We start from the raw sequence: 22,389 nt of genomic DNA, 5'->3' as shown, positions 1-22,389 counted from the left end.
CCATCCCCCAATCCCACAATCCACTTTTAGACTTTTCAGAAACGCACCCTGAATAGGTTGTCCAATTAATAGACATAATGATGTATTAAAACAAACAAAAATTAGATAATTTGTGATACTCCACAAAACCCCTTTCTGAAACAAATGATTTTATCAATTCTTAACTTAATTAATAAAATTAACCTGGTTTGCAAATATTTACAGATATATTTAAAACAAGATAAAAAGAGTCTACATACCAAATGGATTGTAACTATTATTCATCGACTTTGTATTCGACACTGAATTTGAAGGCGAACGTGATTGTTGAATTGAAGTAGGCACATGCATAGCATGATTAGCTACTTTCGTATACCATCGTTTCTTTTTCTTGTACTCATCATTATTGGACGATAAACTTAAAACACTTCCACTATAATTTAATGAATTAGGTGTTGAACCTTTGTCTTTATGAAGATGTAAGCTGAAAATAAAGTAGCAATAATAACAATAATAATTTAAAATCTATCAGGGCCCGTTTGTTACTAAATTTGTTAAAAACTTGTCTGACAGTAAAATATATAAATTGAATCGACTTTCCATATGGTATAAGAATCAGACAATTTCAAGAGTTAATGATCGATTCAGTGTAGATAGTCAGTAGTGGTCATTGTAAAGTCGAGCACATGTATATGTTACCCTAAGTCAACATATCCAAATCAGAATGACGTGATGAAACTGACAAGATGAATATAAAGGAAATCAAAGTAACTTTAATAGTAGCAACAGTCGGTAAGAATAATTATTGGGAACGCGGTTCGAGAAAGAATTATTAGGTGTTTACGGAGGAATTCTATAACTTAAGATCTAAAGCAGGATGAAGACTGAGTGCATTTTCAGTTTTGGTAGATTACTAACCATGTTACTCAGAGATTCTAATCACTGGTCGCGGCTATCACGTGGATCCTAACCAAGTAACATGTACTGAATACTACTAGCCAGTCCAATGCTCACTGATTTTGTAGGTCGATGTTATGTCTTGGTTTGATCGCTCCTAATTTTCATCCAATATATTTACTTCCGATTTCAAATGGTAAACTAAAGAAAAGTAAATTTGTACAGGACCGAAAAAGAATTTTAGCTTAATATAAAATGAAACATTATGTTAAGCACTTTAAACCACGGACCAAACTCAGTTTAAGTGAAGGTCAAAATCCATTTATTAAGATGTGGTCAAATAGCCATCTTATAGTTGATAAGAGTGATCACATTACATGTGACTACATTCTGAGGTTGATAACACTCCCCTCCAAAGGTAACTCTCTTCAAAACAGTGATGATTATGCAAGTAAATAAAGATAGATATTAGTTTGATTAACTATAGTTTCCAGTAAACCAGATTTTTCAAAAATCTAAGCTAGCACATTGCGTTTAAAAACGAAAGTTATAAACAATCGCTAAACCACATTCCAACAAATTCATACACCGGAAAATTAGGCGGATATAATGTAGTGAATTTAAAAATCTTGACTCTTTGCCTAGTTGCGTACAGTTACTTTCTAAATTCTTGGTATTCATACCAAGCCTAAGGACCTATTTTTATGCTTTATTGAGAATTTGAAACCTACTGTATCAGGAATGATAACCAATATTTTGAATGTGATCAAAACTAGACACTATGAACATGTGGTGAGTAGACAAGTGAAGTTGATCTCCAGAAGCTAAATCTAAGTTCCCAAGTGTCACTACCAAAGTTAACTTTGAGTACATTGAGCATTGGTTAGATAGTTAATAACAGCAATAAAGATATATTTATAAGACCCTAATAAGTAGAACGTTGGATGTTTGACTTTTCGTGACATAAACCGCATCAGCTCGAGACACAATCTTATCTATGGATCAGGATGTATAGATTGTGATGGTTTTTATATTAAAGGTTCTTCTTGTGAATTCATGACTCGTGACAGAGAACATCTAAGCCACACAAAATGTCTTCCAAACAGTTCTGTAGAACTAGAAAAACCGCAAACCCTACCGTTCTTAATAGGAAAGAAGGCCTTACAATTTGTCCAACATGGACCATTCATCGCTGCATAATCGTGTTGCAAATAACATTTTTCCGGTTTCGTATGACAAATAAGTACCTGTTTTTTCAGTGTTCATTTTGATATTCATCCTAGGATCATTAAAGCCTTATAAGATGTAATTGCTGAACCTTTAGCGATACTGTTTAGTATGTCTCTACGGCAGTCCATTTTAGCCAGAGACTGGAAAGACACGACAATTAGTCCGATGCATAAAGCTGGGAGTAGAGATTTAGTTAGTAACTATCGATCCGTTAGCTTAACTAGTGCAGTTGTAAAACTGATGGTAAAACTTATTTGGTTGGCTGTTATGAACTATGTGGAAGGACATAATCTTTTATCCAGGAAATAACATGGTTTTCGGAAAGGCCTATCATGTTTGACAGATCTTTTAATTGCAAGAGAAGATTTGGCTGAGGCAAAAGATCGAAATATTCCTGTAGATGTGATTTTCAAAGATCTAAGTAAAGCCTTTGACAAAATCTTCCATTCGGCTCTTAAATTAAAACTGGAAAGTTTTGAAATTCATTATACTGTCACAGACTGGATAAAAAACTTTTCCATGACAGGAGACAAAGGGTAAGTTTAAATGAAGCTCTTTCGTCGTGGAAACCTGTAAAAAGTGGAGTTCCCCAAGGCACAGTTTTCGGTCCTCTTCTCTTTTTACTTTATGTTGAAGATACGACTAGTATTACTTACGGCTACAATGTAAATGAATTACCGACTGTAGCTAAATCATCCGTTTTAATCTTTGCCAATGACATAAAGGTTTGGAGACCCATATACGGAATGTCAGATAGAATAGTATTACAGGATGATCTCAACTCACTAGTGGCATGGATGGACGGGCGGTCACTGGAAGTGAATCCTAATAAGAGTGTGGTGATGCGATTAAATAACTATGATGATTCGTATTTCCACACAACATGTGGATTCGTGTTACACAAAGTAAGAAACTATAATGATTTAGGAGTCATACTAAGCAATGATCTCAAACTTATCAGTCCCTGTAAGGCTGCTGCTGCAAAAGGCTATAGATTATTATGGTATATTCGCAGATCTTCCCAGTACTTCGACGAAGAGATGTTTGGACTATTATGCCCGACTTTTGTGCGACCGCATTTGAAATATGGGATCCAAGCAACTGGTCCTTATTTCAAGTACGAGGTGGATATACTGGAACAAGTTCAACGACGAGAGACTAAAATAGTAAAAGGTCTCTATGGCTTATCTTATGAAGATATACTGAGACACCTTAACTTATTTCTGTTATCATACCTCATGAACACGGAGTGATCTAATATTGGCTTATCGTATACTGAACGATGACCTTGGTATTAATATGCCATTTCTTCTCCTTCAGTCTACGACTGGTAATTTGAGAAGACATTCTAAGGACAAAAACCGCGGTCAAATCGTCTATGTCTGGAGTTTCGTTTCTCGCACTGAGTAGTGAATTACTGGAATTCTCTACCAGAACACGTAATATCAGCATCTTCTGTTGATATATTCAAAATGAGATTGGACTTTCACAGTGTTACAAACTGCAAGGATTATTATAGGTCAATAGACCTGCTATCCTCATTATTGGAGACTTGTACTTTCTAAAGAGTATGCTTTTAGTCTATTTCAATTAAGACAATGTAAAGTAGTAAGGCATCAACCATATTGATCTCAAAAAGAAGAGTGTCAAATGAAGTTGAAAATCTACCGCATCACATGAGGTTTAACAATCTGAACCAAATAAACCACAACTCACGAAGCACGATTACCATATAGAATTCAACTCCTTCAGAATTCAGATGGAAACTCACCTCGATAAGCTTAGGACAGACCCCTTGGCGCTCCTGCTTTTAGATTCCTCACTACGGTATTCTTCCACCCAAATCCAGAAATAAAGTCTTCCAAAGCCAATCTCCGTCTTTTTTGTTTGTTCCATCTCCATGATACATAATCGGGAATTATGCGTGAGACTAACCGAAGGGTCTGTCGGTTTTGGTGGGATTGTAACTCCGGGTACAACTACCTGACCCACATGATTATCCTCAGAATCGGAAACTAAGAGAACAACTGGATCACCCCTAGTTGCAATTTTACTACACAGTGTATTAATAATTTGAAGGCTTACAATGTGGTTTCGAAATTCCAAACAGGATTACCATCTGGTGCGTAGACACACTCTGTACTAATTTTCTTTCTCCCACCTAGAATAACGCATTTCCATTTCTGGCTAACTTTTTCTGTCACAAATATTATTTCAAGTTATGTAGTCAATCTACTTTGCTTATGATCAGAACGTGGTGCGACACGTAAATTCTCAGCCTTGTAAACTGTTCAATTTTTGTCAAAAAATTCAGCAAACTAACCTCTTACGGTGACTTCTTTAGGATGTCGAATGTTTGGAGCTAACATATCATCAGGAAAATATTTTGAAAGTTCTCCAGATTCATTGTCACGACGAAGACAAAAAATGAAAGTTCTAAACAAAAAAAGCAAAAAAAATTGAGATGAATGTGACGTTTCTTTATCTTGTTCAAAGTTTAATTTAACAAATTTTAAGAATGAAAGTAGATGGTCAGTTCACTGTGCATAATAGACTATATAAGCTCAGACCTCTCTTGTAGTGAATTAATTCTTTTCGGTTTCAGAAGGCTTGATTACCTGTATTAGTCTTGGCAGTTATGTTATTTCAGTTGACCCAGCTGTCTTTTGAAAGCGTCGTCAGATGAAGCCTAAATCACCTGTTGAGTTAATGGATTCCATTTGTTGATGGTTCGATGGGAAAGTCGATAGTCAGGTGACAATTAATTTGTTCTGCACCTGTGAACTTTATAGAGTGTCCTCGTAAATTCTCTGTTTTGGATGATAAGGAAAATGAGGGCATATCAGGTGCAAATTTATCATTAAGCAATTTGAAAACTGTGATCAAGTCACCTCTATTTCTTCGATATGACAACGAGAATAGGTTTAGTCTAGCCAGTTGAGCATCATAAAGGAGCTTCGCTATTCCGGGAATCAGCTTAGCTGCTGTTCTCTGAACCTTTTTCGAAAGCTCACTGTCTTTCTTTTGGCAAGGGCTAGCCGCTTGTATGCAGGACTCGAGTTTAGGACGCACGAATACTGTATACAAAGTCAAAAAATGCCTTAGCGTTGTAGCTGTAAATAATCCCCCAAAATCAGTAGCTCTGTAAGTATTCGACATTGGATACTGACCACATTAGTTTTGGTGGACTCGTTTAGCTGAAGGCGCTCGGTCATGCATCCGTATCAGATCACGTTACAGAACGGCGTGGGAAGCATCTCCGATCATTAGCCAGATTAGATCAGTCACTTCTCGATATATTGATAACCCATCAAACATATCTTCCAACCGCCTCGCTTCTGACTTCTGATTTTAACTGGGTGGGCGCGATTCGATTATAAGTGTTACTGGTAAAGAGTTGTCAAACTACAATACTGGTTGTATCTTCAGCGTTGACACTGCTAAAGGCTCTACATATTGACTGTAGAGTTCCTAAACCTTTGATTGCTAACGCACGGCAGTGTGCAGTAGTTTCTAGGTCTTCGCTAACGATGAATCCTTGGTCACCATGTCTCCGGAAAACATGTAGGTGATTGTTACTCATCGTGTATGTATCTGTACCCTGATGACCAATATGCATCACAATGCACTTGGAAGCATCTATCGGCAACTGTCAAATTTTAGACTATTCAGATAATTTCTCCAGGTCATTTCGCAGTTCTAAGCTATCGCCCTTTTTATCGCCCTCCATATCTTAACATCGTCAACAAATAGCAAGACCGATAATAATAGGACACGAGAAAGTTCATTCACATACTGGGATAACAATGGCCCCAAAACTGTACCCTGAGGCACTCTGCTAAGCACAGTTTTCCAGCTAGACATATTTCAGCTCACCCGTACTCTTTGTTGACGCCCAATTAGAAAGTCTTCTATCCACACTAGTAAATTACCTTCAACCCAGATTTCTCTTTCTTAGATAGCAAAAAGTTGACAAAGACTTTATCGAAACCCTTAGTGAAGCCAATGTGGGTTTCATCTACGGGTAACATTTGATCTTTGAGGGTGCACCGGCTTTCACGAGCCACTAATAAGTTTATGAGACAGGAATAACCTATTCTAAAACCGTACTGTTTTCCTAAATGATCCGGTTTTCATCAATGTACCTAAACAGCTCCTTCCAAATAATTTATTCTAAAATTTTAAAAATAACACTAGTTAGGCTGACTTACTTTCGCTGTTAACCCAATGGAGCACAGGCTCCCGACCAGCATTCTCCAACCCACTCTGTCCTGAAACTTCCTTTCTAGCCCTGTCCAGTTTTTGTTCATTTTTCTCTGCCTTGTGACGCAGTTGGGTGATTCCTTCAAAGTGTGTCCTATCCACTTCCAGCGCTTTCTCCTGATTTCTTCCTCCGTTGGAGTCTGGTTTATTCTCTCCCACAGTAGAATGTTGCTAATAGTGTCTGGCCAACGAATCCAAAGTATCTTGCTTAGACAACTGTTAATAAACACTTGTATCTTCTGTATGACGGCTTTCATAGTTCTCCAGGTTTCCGCCCAATACAGTAGAACTGTTTTGACATTTTTGTTGAAAATTCTGATCTTGGCGTTGGTTAACGGACAGTTGTTTTGAGATCCAGATGTTCTTCGATTGTAGATTGACTGCTCTTGCTTTGCAGATCCGCACCTTCACATCTGCATCAGATCCACTGTATTCATCGATAATGCTGCCCAGATATGTGAAAGTTTTCACATCCTCCAAAGCTTCTCCGTCAAGTGTAATTCGATTGGTGCATGCTGTATTGTGTCGGAGAATCTTGCTTTTCCCTTTTTTATATTGAGACATACATCTGCTGAGGCTACTGCTACACTGGTCGTCTTCTCCTGCATTTGTTGTTGTGTCTGTGATAGAAGAGCCAGATCATCCGCGAAGTCTAAATCGTCCAGCTGCATCCTAGCTGTCCACTGCATCCCGTGCTTCCCTTCAGATGTTGACGTCTTCATGATCCAGTCGATCACTGTGAGAAAGAAAAAGTGTGAGAGTAAGCAACTTCAGATCAAATTTTGTTACTCCCTCTAATCTCTGAACAATCAAGTGTATGGAACTCGTCGCTACACATCAACTTCATGGACTATGAGATAGCATTTAATAGCGTGGACGCAACACTAAGGAGGAACTAATGTGCAGCTCAAGACGTAATTAAAAAATACTCGGGAGGCAGATAGGGCACAAATTGCTGTAATCACCAAACCACATTATGAGATAGGCCCTTATTTGGAGTCCCTGAGGCAAAGGAAGAATGAACAAAACAAAGGATGGTTTGCTCCGGAAATAAGAGCCAAACATAAAAAATGGATGGGAATTAGAGTCATCGGCAGAGTAGGTTAGAGTTTGCGCGTCAGCAGCTTACGACCTAACGGGGGGTGAAAGGCAAAAGCAAATAACGGAAACGTGCAAAGAATATACCTCAACATGGGCAAAGCCATGGAGTATAATTGGCTGATACCCTTTGGTTGTTCTTGGCTATGATAAGGTTCGGCAAAATGCACGGAATTCAGTAGTCAGTGTGAAGGACTATTTGGCCGGAGCTCAGTAGCGTTCCAATGGCCCCACATATTCCATACCGATTTTAATTCACACTGTTGTCCGATTTAATATTAGGACTTCCATTTTGTATAAGAGTCTTATTCTGACCCACTTAGAGTATACAAACACAAGGCTTCCTTACAAAAAATAAAAATATCATTCTTTTAAGAGGGGTTAAAAGTACTTAGGGCCTTGTACAGTAACGAGCTAATAAGCTGTTAGTTAAGTGTAATTTGCCACTTCTCATATCCAAGTACAGAGCAAAGTATAGCATCCTTACAATTACTAGGGAGTTGAGTTTGAAGAAGGCATACTATAACGCGAATCTCTTGATCATATGTTTTAATCTGTCTGTAACCCGAAGCAGATTACCGGAAGACTGGAAGGAAATCATAGTAAGTCCTGTCTTCCAAACCGGTTTCAAAAACAGATCTGAGAACCATCGATTCGTAAGCCTGACCATTTAAACTCTATCCTGAGATTTGAAAGGAATAATTATGATGCCTCATAATGAAATCTGAGTTCCTTCGGAGTTCACGAGGCCGATGCACCTTCTAACAACCAGAGCGACAATTTTTATAGGTACATTGAATGTCCGAACAATGTGGGGTACCGGAAGAGTCTTCCAATTTGCTGCAGAAATGAGAAAATACAACGTGGGGTGCACGGGATCAGTAAAACACACTGGACGGAGGTTGGACAGCAACGACTATCTTCAGGGGAGCTTCTGTTATACTCTGGACATGAAGAAGAAAATGCCCCACATACACAAGGAGTTGCATTGATGCTGTTCAAACAAGCACAAATCTCACTTATAGAATGAGAATCTCATAGTAATTGCAGGCATAATGACCTGATCAAAATTGAAGGTGTTCAAAGAAGGTTCACCAAAGCTGTTTTGGGGTATTCTGACAACAAAGACTATCACCAAAGATGTCAACAACTCAAACTAGAACCTCTCTGGATCAGGCGTATCAAACTAAACCTTATCTTTCTCTACCGGCTTCTTAACGGTATTTCTTACTGTTCGCTATCTACCCCTTCATGCTCTATGATACCGTCCCACAATCTACGCAATAAGGAAAATATTCTAGCGATTCTAAAAACCCATACAAATTTACAGCAGAATTTTTTTGTTATTCGCTACTCAACCATGTGGAATAGACTGCCAATGAACCTCCGATGCAGTGAAACTACAACCCGGTTCCGAAGTCTTCTTGATGATTTTCTCTCCGAAAGTGGATTGTGTCACCTACTGAATATCAACGCGCTTAACAACGATCTATACAAAAAAGGTCCGTCATCTATCTAACTGACTGAAAAGCAAAGTGAAACCTTTGAAGCTTTTCATGACTATTCTATTTCACTTTTCTTCATCTTAATATATGAAGTCTGCTAATGCTCGTATTTATAATTATTACTCTTATTATTATCATTATTGGTCTCTCGTCACACTAGATATTCTCTTCATCCCTTCTTGTCCTCCTAAACATATTTTATTCCTAAACATCCAAAATCTACAGTTAAAAACAAAAAACCCTATGTTCCACTTAAACAAATAATTTTTTTTAAATCTTCACAACATATATATAACATATAGAAATTTATATTTAATTACCCCTTGCAATTAATTGTGACTATTATAGCATTATTCTAAATTATTATTATTGCACTAACGTTTATTTTAATACCCGGTTTCACTCTGTATACTGGTACATAAATCTACACGTATTTATCCGAGTGCAGTAAAGGTTTATTATTATTGCTACTATTATTGTTGTTATTATTATTTTTTTTCAAATTATTCGTTTATCTCAAAAGTCTATATCCATTACACTATTATGATCATGGTTGGACCCTTTCACTATGTGTTCGTTTCTTTTCTCTCTCTCTTTTTTCCTTCTAAATAAATACTATTCTTAAGGTTACGAAGCTTTGAATTAAGACAATAACTTGTGTTACGCTGAATTCAACTTACCAGACTCGTTTTATCTTCACTATGTATATACGCCTCATACATATTGATTATCTTTTGCATTTAACCGAAACTTTCATAGCATCACCCAAAACTATGACTGTATGCGCACAAACACTTATTCTAACGTCATATCTTACCGCAATAATCAGTTATTTACTTATTAATTTATTCTGTTTTATTTATTTTTATTACTCGTTTTGCCATACACACATAGCTGTTTATTCTTGTTCTGCGTTAAGATATTTACGTATTCTGCGACTCCTTTATTTCTATTTCCTTAGTTTCTTCCTTTCCTCCTTCAAAATCAATTCAAAATTCTTGCCAATTACGCAGAACCTGATTTATTTTTACTATTATTATTACTATTCTATTGTTCATATTTTATTTTCCTTTTCCTTCCTTTCTCAAACATGGCATATGTAATGCTAACATTATTGAAAATTGTGTATTATTGCATTTTTGAAGAAACCCGAAATTGTTTCTTCACAGAACTTATATACCCATAAGCTGTTTGTGAATAATAATAATAATTACGACGCCTCATAATGAAATCTGAGTTCCTTCGGAGTTCACGAGGCCGATGCACCTTCTAACAACCAGAGCGACAATTTTTATAGGTACATTGAATGTCCGAACAATGTGGGGTACCGGAAGAGTCTTCCAATTTGCTGCAGAAATGAGAAAATACAACGTGGGGTGCACGGGATCAGTAAAACACACTGGACGGAGGTTGGACAGCAACGACTATCTTCAGGGGAGCTTCTGTTATACTCTGGACATGAAGAAGAAAATGCCCCACATACACAAGGAGTTGCATTGATGCTGTTCAAACAAGCACAAATCTCACTTATAGGATGGGAATCTCATGGACTGAGGATCATCAAAGCTTTCTTCAGAAAAAACAAAGAGGACATTACAATGAACGTCATCCAATGCTATGCGCCTACCAATGACTACAATGAAGACGTTAAAAGTCAATTCTACGATAGGCCTCAGTCGATCATCGAGAAGTGCCCAACAAAGGACCTGACCATTCTGATGGAAGATCTAAATGCCAAGGTTGGAATGGACAACAATGGTTACGAAGACACCATGGGACGACATGGACTGACTGGGAGAAAGAAACAAGAGTGGTAAGAGATTTGCAGACCTATGTGCCTTCAATAAACTGGTCATAGGTGGCATCATATTCCCACACAAACGCATTCACAAAATCACGTTAACCTCACCTGAACCAAATCGACCATACCTGTATCGACAAAAAGTTCAGAAGGACGATGAAGGATATGAGAACAAGGAGGGAATCTGATATAATATCAGCTCATTACTTGCTGGTCGCCAAGATGAAATTAAAACTTAAGAAGCACTGGACAACAGCGCGGACAACATCACGAAAGTTTAGTACGGCTTTTCTTCGCGATATTAACAGACTCAACAAATTCAAGATAGCTCTCAACAATAGGTTCCAAGCCTTTCACGATCTACTCACTGGAGAGGGAACTACTATGGAGAACAACTGGAAAGGGAACAAGGAGGCAATCATTCCAATATGTCAGGAGGTTCTGAGCCACAAGAAGCACCATCACAAGGAATGGATCACTATTGGTACACTGGATAAGATTGAGGAAAGGAGGAACAAGAAAGCAGTAATCAATACCAGCCGAACAAGAGCAGAAAAAGCCAAGGCACAAGTCGAATACACAGAAGTAAACAAGCGAGTGATGAGGAGCATCAGAACTAACAAACGTAAATATGTGGAAGATATAGCAATGAAAGCGGAAAGGGCTGCAAGGGAAGGAAACATGAGGCGACTGCATGACAACAAAGAAACTCACTGGAAATTACCTCAAACCAGAACGACCAGTGAAAAGCAAGGAAGGCAAAGTAATCACCAACATTGGAGAACAACGGAACATGTGGGTAGAACACTTCAAAGAACTCTTGAATCGACCAGCTCCACTGAACCCACCCAACATCGAAGCAGCACCTGCGGACCTCCCAGTGGTTGTTGGTCCATCAACAATTGAAGAGATCAACATGGTCATCAGATAAATCAAGAGTGGCAAAGCGGCAGGACCGGACAATATTCCTGCAGAGGCAATGAAAGCAGATGTAGCAATAACTGTAAAGATACTCCACATTCTCTTCAGTAAGATTTGGGTTGAAGAACAAATGCCGCCGGCAGACTAGGGAGCGGGACTTCTGATACCAAAGGAAGGCGATCTCAGCAAGTGCGATATTTACCGAGGCATCACTCTTCTCTAAATACCAGGAAAAGTATTCAACAGGGTATTGTTGAACAGGATGAAGGGCTCCGTAGACGCCCAACTTCGAGATCAACAGGCTGAATTTCGTAAGGATCGATCGTGTACAGACCAAATCGCAACTCTACGAATAATTATGAAACAATCAATGGAATGGAATTCATCACTCTACATCGACTTCATTGACTACGAGAAAGCATTTGGTAGCGTGGACAGGACAACACTATGAAGGCTCCTTCGACACTACGGCGTACCTGAGAAGATAGTCAATATCATACGGAGTTCCTATGATGGATTAAACTGAAAAATCGTGCATGGAGGACAATTGACAGACTCGTTCGCAGCAAAGACCGGTGTTAGGCAAGGTTGCTTAGTCTCACGCTTTCTCTTTCTCACAGTGATCGACTGGATCATGAAGACGTCAACATGAAAAAAAGAAGAAAAAACAGACTGTAAAGGGTATGGTTGTTATTTTACTCAACACTCTACTCTCTATATGCACTCTCTGTTCTTCCTCGTTCCAACCTTGACTTCCCTCCTTCATTAGAACCTACTCCACCTTGATAAATATCACAACTCATTGTTCTTTATTACTGCATTCTCTCATCTGGAGCCCCTGATCACATTTCACTTCAACAACATGAGCTAGTATCAATTCGATCTAATAATTTATCGTACCTCCGTCGTTTCCACTAATAAATGTTAAGCATTGGTTACCGTTCATATCCAAATGCCTTGCTGCTCCTCGGTTTCTTTTTCTTTCTTTCTCTCGTCAGAATCCTGCTCTTAGGGTGAAGCTATGTAACTTCTGACATCTGGAACAAGCTCGACGAACGCGCTTTCCCAAGGTCATAGTTCGAACCGGGCGCTCCACAAGCCTACTTTATAACAACTATAAACTTAGAAAGCTGCATTACATAAATACTTAGCACGACCGGAACCCTAATACACTTTTTGTCGAGATTGGATCTGGTATGTAACGTGGACGCCATGCCCCTTTGGAGACTATTCTTATGAAAACACATTAATCTGAACGAACGAACTGCTATCAACTTTTATAGATTATAATTACTAAACAACCTTGCTTGGGATGCATACTGTGAACCAGTATATGTTGTAAATTGTAGATCATGCCTGTAAAAATGGCGTGTACCTACTATTGCAGAAATATATTATTATTATCTGAAGGGAAGCACGGGATGCAGTGGACAGCTAGGATGCAGCTGGACGATTTAGACTTCGCGGATGATCTGGCTCTTCTATCACAGACACAACAACAAATGCAGGAGAAGACGACCAGTGTAGCAGTAGCCTCAGCAGATGTATGTCTCAATATAAAAAAGGGAAAAGCAAGATTCTCCGACACAATACAGCATGCACCAATCGAATTACACTTGACGGAGAAGCTTTGGAGGATGTGAAAACTTTCACATATCTGGGCAGCATTATCGATGAATACAGTGGATCTGATGCAGATGTGAAGGTGCGGATCTGCAAAGCAAGAGCAGTCAATCTACAATCGAAGAACATCTGGATCTCAAAACAACTGTCCGTTAACCAACGCCAAGATCAGAATTTTCAACAAAAATGTCAAAACAGTTCTACTGTATTGGGCGGAAACCTGGAGAACTATGAAAGCCGTCATACAGAAGATACAAGTGTTTATTAACAGTTGTCTAAGCAAGATACTTTGGATTCGTTGGCCAGACACTATTAGCAACATTCTACTGTGGGAGAGAATAAACCAGACTCCAACGGAGGAAGAAATCAGGAGAAAGCGCTGGAAGTGGATAGGACACACTTTGAAGGAATCACCCAACTGCGTCACAAGGCAGAGAAAAATGAACAAAAACTGGACAGGGCTAGAAAGGAAGTTTCAGGACAGAGTGGGTTGGAGAATGCTGGTCGGGAGCCTGTGCTCCATTGGGTTAACAGCGAAAGTAAGTCAGCCTAACTAGTGTTATTTTTAAAATTTTAGAATAAATTATTTGGAAGGAGCTGTTTAGGTACATTGATGAAAACCGGATCATTTAGGAAAACAGTACGGTTTTAGAATAGGTTATTCCTGTCTCATAAACTTATTAGTGGCTCGTGAAAGCCGGTGCACCCTCAAAGATCAAATGTTACCCGTAGATGAAACCCACATTGGCTTCACTAAGGGTTTCGATAAAGTCTTTGTCAACTTTTTGCTATCTAAGAAAGAGAAATCTGGGTTGAAGGTAATTTACTAGTGTGGATAGAAGACTTTCTAATTGGGCGTCAACAAAGAGTACGGGTGAGCTGAAATATGTCTAGCTGGAAAACTGTGCTTAGCAGAGTGCCTCAGGGTACAGTTTTGGGGCCATTGTTATCCCAGTATGTGAATGAACTTTCTCGTGTCCTATTATTATCGGTCTTGCTATTTGTTGACGATGTTAAGATATGGAGGGCGATAAAAAGGGCGATAGCTTAGAACTGCGAAATGACCTGGAGAAATTATCTGAATAGTCTAAAATTTGACAGTTGCCGATAGATGCTTCCAAGTGCATTGTGATGCATATTGGTCATCAGGGTACAGATACATACACGATGAGTAACAATCACCTACATGTTTTCCGGAGACATGGTGACCAAGGATTCATCGTTAGCGAAGACCTAGAAACTACTGCACACTGCCGTGCGTTAGCAATCAAAGGTTTAGGAACTCTACAGTCAATATGTAGAGCCTTTAGCAGTGTCAACGCTGAAGATACAACCAGTATTGTAGTTTGACAACTCTTTACCAGTAACACCTATAATCGAATCGCGCCCACCCAGTTAAAATCAGAAGTCAGAAGCGAGGCGGTTGGAAGATATGTTTGATGGGTTATCAATATATCGAGAAGTGACTGATCTAATCTGGCTAATGATCGGAGATGCTTCCCACGCCGTTCTGTAACGTGATCTGATACGGATGCATGACCGAGCGCCTTCAGCTAAACGAGTCCACCAAAACTAATGTGGTCAGTATCCAATGTCGAATACTTACAGAGCTACTGATTTTGGGGGATTATTTACAGCTACAACGCTAAGGCATTTTTTGACTTTGTATACAGTATTCGTGCGTCCTAAACTCGAGTCCTGCATACAAGCGGCTAGCCCTTGCCAAAAGAAAGACAGTGAGCTTTCGAAAAAGGTTCAGAGAACAGCAGCTAAGCTGATTCCCGGAATAGCGAAGCTCCTTTATGATGCTCAACTGGCTAGACTAAACCTATTCTCGTTGTCATATCGAAGAAATAGAGGTGACTTGATCACAGTTTTCAAATTGCTTAATGATAAATTTGCACCTGATATGCCCTCATTTTCCTTATCATCCAAAACAGAGAATTTACGAGGACACTCTATAAAGTTCACAGGTGCAGAACAAATTAATTGTCACCTGACTATCGACTTTCCCATCGAACCATCACTTTAGGATGAGTGGGTACTGCCAGTTCACTATGTTCGTTGCGGGGTAATCTACTGCTGTTAAAAGGTGCATGTTGTGGTTTAAGGGTGCTGAATTTCTAGAAAGAGTTTAGTATTACTTTGCATTGCGGTGTCTGAGAGGCAGTAGCAATTAGAGCAACTACTGGGAGTATTATTTTCAGACTTTTTATCTGAACCTCTTGGGCAAACGGGGGCACAATTGAGACATAAATGGATTGGCATTTTGGGATAGCTGAGTGTTCGGGCTTAGGATGAATGGTTGCATCTACTTTATGTCCAGTCTTGTTCTTAAGACTAATAGCAGGATGCGACGAGCTACCGTTTTTCGGAGGGGTATGGCGTTTACTAAGTTCCTGATATGCGACAGTCTACATGACGACTTACTATCTATATACTTTTTTTCACTCTAGCAGCGTGGTTACAGGAAAGGTTGAGCTGATAACAGGAGGACTTACCTGTGACACTTCGAAGTGTAAAGTAGTCCATCTTAGAAATGTAGCAGACTACGAATACAACTTAGATAACTTTCCTCTAGAGGTATCCCAAGTTGAAAATACCTAGGAGTGTTAGTACCTTGTGATCAGAAGGCTTATGCCAACTGCGACAAAAATGCCTTCCGAGCAAACCATGTACTGGCAACGTTGAAGCGCAGTTTGGGCCAGTTCGACGGAAGAATCTCCCACTTTGTCTTCAACAGTTGTATTCGACCCCATGCAGTATGGAAATAAAGTGTTTCCCCCCTCACTCCAAAACGTGAAGGAAATATTAGGACATATTCAACGGTGAGCCACGAAATCAATACGGGGACTCAAATACAAGTTTTATGGAGAGCGCCTCTAATCACTGAACCTTTACCCTTTAGAACAGAGGAGTCTAAGAGGTGACTTTCTAATGACTTTCAGCGTCCTATACACTTCTGTGCATCCCCTTGAACATCTACTTAAACTTATTTTCAATAAAAACCTCGGGACTAACACCCAGAAACAAGACGGAGAGTAGGCACGCCTTCGACTCCTTAAGAGTAGTGAGATTCCAGATTTCGCTACCGGCTGGGCTATCTCAAGCGAATTTTCAGGAGTCTTTTAGGCAAAAACGTGACATATTCATAAACACTTAGAAGTGTCTCGCTATAATTTTCTTTTTTTCTTTTTTATCGTTAAATATACCTAAGTTCTTACCTGGAGGCATCGGAGGTCTATTACTACTAGATCAGTTTCAGTTTGGAAAGGACAGGAGGCTCGATGGCCTGTGTTAGTCCTGGCAATGATGGTCTCTCAGCTGATCCAGCTTTCTTTTGAAGGAGTCGACGGATGGAGCCTCAACCACATACTGAGGTAATGAATTCCACTCGTTGATGATTTGATGGGAAAGTCGGTAGTCAGCTGACAAGCAATTCGTTCTGGGCTTGTGAACTTTTTTAGAGTGTCCTCGTAGATTTTCTGTTTTGGAAGACAAGAAAAATGAGGGCATATCAGGTGCAAATTTGTCATTAAGCAATTTGAAAACTGTAATCAAGTCGCCTCTGATTTTTCTATATGACAGCGGGAATAGGTTTGGCTTGGTCAGTCTAGTACCATACGGGAGCTTCGCTATTCCAAGAATCAACCTATTTGCTGTTCCCTGAACCCTTTCCAAGAGTTCACTGTCTTATTTAAGGCAGGGGCTAGCCGCTTGTATGCAGCACTCAAGTTTAGGACGTAAGAACACTGTATACAAAGTCAGAAACGTTTTGGCGTCGAGATGACTAAAAGCCTTGCGTATGGACCATAAAGTTCTAAAACCTTTGGTGGCTATTGCAAGGCAGTGTGCAGTAGTCTTTAAGTCTTGACCAACGATGACGCCTAAGTCATTGTGTGCCTGAACAATAGGTAACTCAGTGTTATTCATCATGTATGCATCTGTACCTTGGTGGCCAATACGCATCACAATACACTTGGAAGTGTTTATCGGCAATTACCAGGTTTGGGACCATTCAGATAATCTCTCCAGGTCATTTTGAAGTTCTAAGCTATCGCCCTTGCTTTGTATCGCTCTCCATATCTTGACATCGTCAGCATAGAGTAAGACCGATGACGATAGTAGACGAGGGAGGTCATTTACGTACAGGAGGAATAACACTGGCTCCAAAACTGTACCCTGTGGGACTCCACTAAGCACAGTTTCCCAGCTAGACAACTTGGAGTTCATCCGTACTCTTTGTTGACGTCCAACTAGGAAGTCTTTTATTCACATCAATAGATTGCCTCCAATCCCGACATTCCTTAGCTTATATAACAGCCGGTTATGCGGAACTTTGTCGAAGGCTTTGCTGAAATCGATGTAAGCTACGTCTATAGGTAACTTTTGGTCCTTAAGAGCACACCAGCTTTCACGAGCGACTAATAAGTTTGTGAGACAAGAGTAACCTGTTCTAAAACCATGCTGCTTTTCGGAGAGGATCCGGTTTTCATCGAGATACTTTAACAGCTACTTCCGAATAATCTTTTCTAAGATTTTAACAACCACACTAGTTAGGCTAATTGGTCGGTAATTCTCAGGCTTATGTTTTGTACCTGTTTTGAAGACTGGCGTTCTTCCAGTCTTTCGGTAGACGACCCTGGGTTACGGATAGATTAAAACATATACTTAAAGGGTTCGCAACAAAGTTAGCTAATTCCTTTAGTAACCTAGGATGCAGTTCATCGGGTCCAGTGGATTTACCTATGTCAAGTTTGACTAGCAGACCAAAGACATCGAGTTCTTTAATGGTCACGCTGTCCAGTGCTTGCGTGGGGGGATTTTCATGGACTGGTGAGAAGGGTGTTTCTATGGTGTATACATTGCTAAAGTATTTAGAGAATACTTGAGCTTTGCCAAAGTCGTCCTCCACTAGTGATGAGGCAGTGCTGTCTCCCCATAGTGAAGGAACATTTCTTTTTGTCCTTTGGTTTATATACGAATACAAGCGTTTAGGGCATTCTATGGATTCCCTAACGATTTTCTCTTCGTACAGCTTTCTGGCCTTACGGAGGGTTGAGGCACAGGTATTTCGAGCCTCTTGATACTGAGATTTTGCCTCGTCAGTCCCCAGTAACCTAAATCTATCTCACATTTTTCTTCTTTTACGGAGAAGGATGCGAACCTCCCTACTGAACCACGGTGGGGAGTTTCTCGGCCCCTTAAGTGTAGTCCAAGGGATGCGGGGGGCGGTAACTTTTGAGTATAAATTCCGGAATACGTCCCAAGCCGTTTCGATTGATGACTCTGGGTCTAATTTCCAATCTACTAATGATGCTGATTTCATGATGTCTGGTATGTTGGTTTTCCAGACGTTAGGTCTGGATTGAGCTGAGGCGTGCTCGTGAACGACAGTTATATGGAAGTCAAAGGTTAAAACTGCATGATCACTTTTGCCTAGGGGTGGCATGTAATCCAGGTTTGCAACGTCATCCTCATAGTGAGTCAATGTAAGATCTAGTAAGGATGATGCAGAGCCCGGGTCGTACCTAGTTGCTTCCTTCATGTGTTGCACTAGGGCACATGTGACAACCGCATCAACTAGTTCCTGTTCGAAGGAAATTTCTGACGATTCAGTCCGCAGATTTCTCCAGTCCATCATGGGTGCATTAAAATCCCCTAAGATTATACATCGATCACTTCGTGATAAAGTGTTGAGACTGCTTAGCAAGTCCTAATTTACCTCACAGCTTGGACTGCGATAGATCAAACCAAGCAGCATCTCTTGTCTTTTGCATTTCAGGCGGCAGCTAACTAATTCATACGTTCCACTATTATGGGATACACTGTCGATAATGGTGAATGGAATAGCATTCCTAATGAATAGAGCTACTCCCCCTCTTTTACGCTTTTGTATTCTATCGGCCCTTACTAATAGATACGAAATCTCGTTAAGCGAAAGCTTCCCTTATTCGGTCCAGAACCATTTTGACCATTTGAACATTTGTCTTCATACATGTTGCCATTTGAATGCGTTTAGTTAAGCTAAAAGGCCTACAGTTTGTGTGCTTTACCCGCTCTCTATGTCTTTAGTGTTTCCCTGTTTTCATGGGTGTTTCGCGATACCTTTCTGTTGTCGATCCGGAACAGGTAATTTTTGCATGATATGACTATAAGAAATTCAGTGGGCATTCTTGATATGTCAACTTTTCACGCTACTTGCAGGCTGTGTAATGCGAAAATGCATACCACCATGTGCAGAAAATTCCAAACGCCGTCACCTTTTTGAGTTTGTCAGCGGATTTTTGATGTCGTATCTTGTTTACGGACCGTAATTTCCTTCTACTAATTTCATCCTTTTAGTCTAGTTATTCATATGTTTGTTCAAGCCATACCGGCATACTTGATGATGGTTTTTCTTCCATCATCTGTTGCTCAGTATGGCATTTTAATCTTTTCAATGGCATATTTATCTTCAGTACATATTCATAGATGTATGTATAATCCCCGGCTCGATATCTCTGCGTATGTCTATTTTTCGATAGATTGTTTCCAGGGCTTTGATGGTGCAAACTCAAAAGCTATCTTCTTTGGCTTTTAACATCGGTGATGGAGTAAAGTTGTCAAAAAAAGGAACAGTTGACCAAGACTATCACAAGCTTCATGCCGTTGAGTGAGTCTATTATTAAATTGGCCTTAATGTAGGTTTCAGATAAAATGTCCGTAATTTTGTGTTTATGCATTCCGGATTATTCACCAAGAAAGTCATCTGATTTCCTGGTCCTTCTGTCCACTTGGTTGATAAAAGTCCAAATATCAGCATAATTTCCATGACGAAACTTCAGTAACATTTCGATATCAAGTTGTTGAGTATTTTTCTTAGTATATTTCTAGACACAGACCGAATATATATTGCCCATAATTTGACTGTAAAGTCTAGAGACATAATAAAGCTCACGAAAACCCATGGTTAGGACTTCAGACCCCTCCAGTATCTTTATTATATTACTTAGCATAGAACGAAATTTTGACTAACTTTGTACATCCTTGTACTGAGTCGTGGATTTTTATCGGGTGTTTAGTTTTTTTGAACCGAAGTCTCACAGGCGTTAGCGTAGTTGCAACAAACGTCCAAACAGTTAATTTGCGAGAAAATTGTGTGTACTTTACCGCTTCACTGAACGTAATAGATTTTTTTTGAAAATATAAGTGGTTATTGCGTCCTAAAGCGTATATAAATACTATGTACGTTAGTTACTATTCGGTTTTCGTTATACACTTAGAAAAATCAAGTTCGAAAATAATGATCTATACTGTCATCACTTTTTTTAAAGAATTTGACAAGTGAAATAAGTCACGTCTATACATATATTTATTTATCTTCGCCTTTTCGTAGTTTCTGTAAACCGTTGGAAACAACATAGATTTGATATAATGGACCTTCTGTAATTAAGCGTACTAATATCCACATGTGTGGCATAGTACGTTAATTTTAATGCATTAATTACATGTTAATTCAGCTTGTAACCATGTAGTAAGGGTTTATGATAAAAATAATTCTGTAATCATTCAGAAAATTCAATGTTTTGACGGTTTTCTGTTTATTTCCTTAAGACGTCGACCTCGTCTTCTCCAGCTGGGTGGATACTTATTCTCATTTCATAACGTAATGATTGGTCCCTTCAGTTTTTTTGCTGATTATATGAGATTTATTCAGGGTCAAGAATCAGAACAGCTCCTCAATGAAACTGATAAAAAGCGATTTGTAAGTTCTGCAAAGCGTAGTCGCCTTTTCATTTAATAATTGAAAATCTCAATAGCTAAAATCGATATGCACTTTTTAAGTTCTTTAAAATTTAGTACTCACCGTGACAGTATATAGTTAACGCCTACAGTAAAGGTACTTACTATATTTATTGGTAATTAGAAATTTTCCTAACGTCTTACTTTAAATGTCAAATAAAATATATTCTTCACCAACCGTTAGTGACTGTTTCGCTTTTGTGCCTTTATTGTAATTCCCCGATACATTTTGGTCACATAGTAATCCATAGCAAACTCCATACTTAGTATTGCTGTCAGAGAATAAATTTTTATACTACTGTCAATAATCTAGTTTCGGACGTAAATATTGGTATTCCCGGAATAATTAGTTTACAGTTTTAAGAAATAGCAATTGTGTGAATTAGAGTGCTGCTGAGGTCGGAAGTAGGATGGTTCTCCAAAGATCTGCAATGAAATGGGAGTAGTAGTAGCCGTTGGGTCCACCTGGGAGCATTTCTGTAGTCCCTAAGGGATGGCTGTTTGAGGTCATTTGGCTCACGACGTTTTGTGAGTAATTTCTGATACACCAGCTTTGTACTTCCTAGACTGAAAATCCTTTGGAGAAACATGGTGTTTTTTAGTGTCCATGTTTTCTATCCCCTCTCTTTTAAATTTAAGAAAGGAAACGTTGCTAGATTTCCCAGTTATTCGTGGGGAACATCTCATTACTTTCATTCCGCAATGGGAATGACAGTATACTGTCGCACTCGTTCCTCAAATTAGCTGCTTGCTATTCAACTAATTTGCTTGGGATGGTGATGTCTGAGAAAATAAACAGATTTTATTGTTTAGTTTATTTGAGGCTCGTGAGATCGGACCGTAGGACAGGCGAGTAGTTGTATTGATGTAATCCGAGTACTGGCTAGCTCGCCGAAACTATCTAGTACCAATGACTTTCGGCTAACTGATGATACGATGAATGCGAGATAAGAGCCAAGAGTAACGCTAAATGACTTATTGACCAAAAATACAGTTTCCTACACTCTCCGATGGCCAGATTAGGACACAATACAGCGAGTAGATAGCTTGTAATTGTGCAGTTCAAACTTATGAATCACTCACACAATGATATAAAACGAAATCCCGACCACATACCAACTAAATCAAAAATTGTAATATTGGCATAACTGCTCCATAAATGAAAGAGGATTGAGTGCTAGTTCTGTTATATCCCCCGGTGAATTACGAATGGTAACTTTTAGGTCTATTTATGGATCAATGTAATATGACTATTTCCTATTGTACAATTATTACGTAACTGAACTA

The 22,389-nt window shown here is 39.2% G+C and overlaps 2 protein-coding genes across 3 annotated transcripts in view; one reads left to right on the top strand and one right to left on the bottom strand.

The window, feature by feature from the left end:
* Positions 1-7,574, bottom strand: part of Smp_165200 (hypothetical protein) — a gene marked incomplete at its 5' end in the record, with an annotated part of 46,729 nt that extends 39,155 nt beyond the window's left edge. Inside the window, 6 exons of the mRNA XM_018791410.1 lie at positions 240-463; positions 3,878-4,159; positions 4,192-4,303; positions 4,343-4,393; positions 4,430-4,542; positions 7,555-7,574. Coding sequence (XP_018647335.1) covers positions 240-463; positions 3,878-4,159; positions 4,192-4,303; positions 4,343-4,393; positions 4,430-4,542; positions 7,555-7,574 — 802 coding nt within the window. The remainder of the gene's footprint in view (positions 1-239; positions 464-3,877; positions 4,160-4,191; positions 4,304-4,342; positions 4,394-4,429; positions 4,543-7,554) is intronic.
* An 11,787-nt stretch (positions 7,575-19,361) lies between these two features.
* Positions 19,362-22,389, top strand: part of Smp_079860.1 (o-acyltransferase (membrane bound) domain containing protein, putative) — a gene marked incomplete at its 3' end in the record, with an annotated part of 22,430 nt that continues 19,402 nt past the window's right edge. The window contains exons 1-5 of one of the 2 annotated variants that reach the window (XM_018791388.1): positions 19,362-19,449; positions 19,525-19,630; positions 19,663-19,824; positions 19,856-19,972; positions 20,914-21,064. In XM_018791388.1, the coding sequence (XP_018647334.1) occupies positions 19,383-19,449; positions 19,525-19,630; positions 19,663-19,824; positions 19,856-19,972; positions 20,914-21,064 (603 nt within the window). In that variant the 5' untranslated portion in view covers positions 19,362-19,382. Of the gene's footprint in view, positions 19,450-19,484; positions 19,631-19,662; positions 19,825-19,855; positions 19,973-20,913; positions 21,065-22,389 lie in introns of both variants that reach the window. The other variant, XM_018791399.1, reaches the window with a different exon arrangement.

Source organism: Schistosoma mansoni (assembly GCF_000237925.1).
Source record: "Schistosoma mansoni, WGS project CABG00000000 data, supercontig 0232, strain Puerto Rico, whole genome shotgun sequence".
Classification (NCBI taxonomy): Eukaryota; Metazoa; Platyhelminthes; class Trematoda; order Strigeidida; family Schistosomatidae; genus Schistosoma; species Schistosoma mansoni.
The sequence above is the reverse complement of the archived record's forward strand: the minus strand, read 5'-3'. Positions and strand labels throughout refer to the sequence as shown.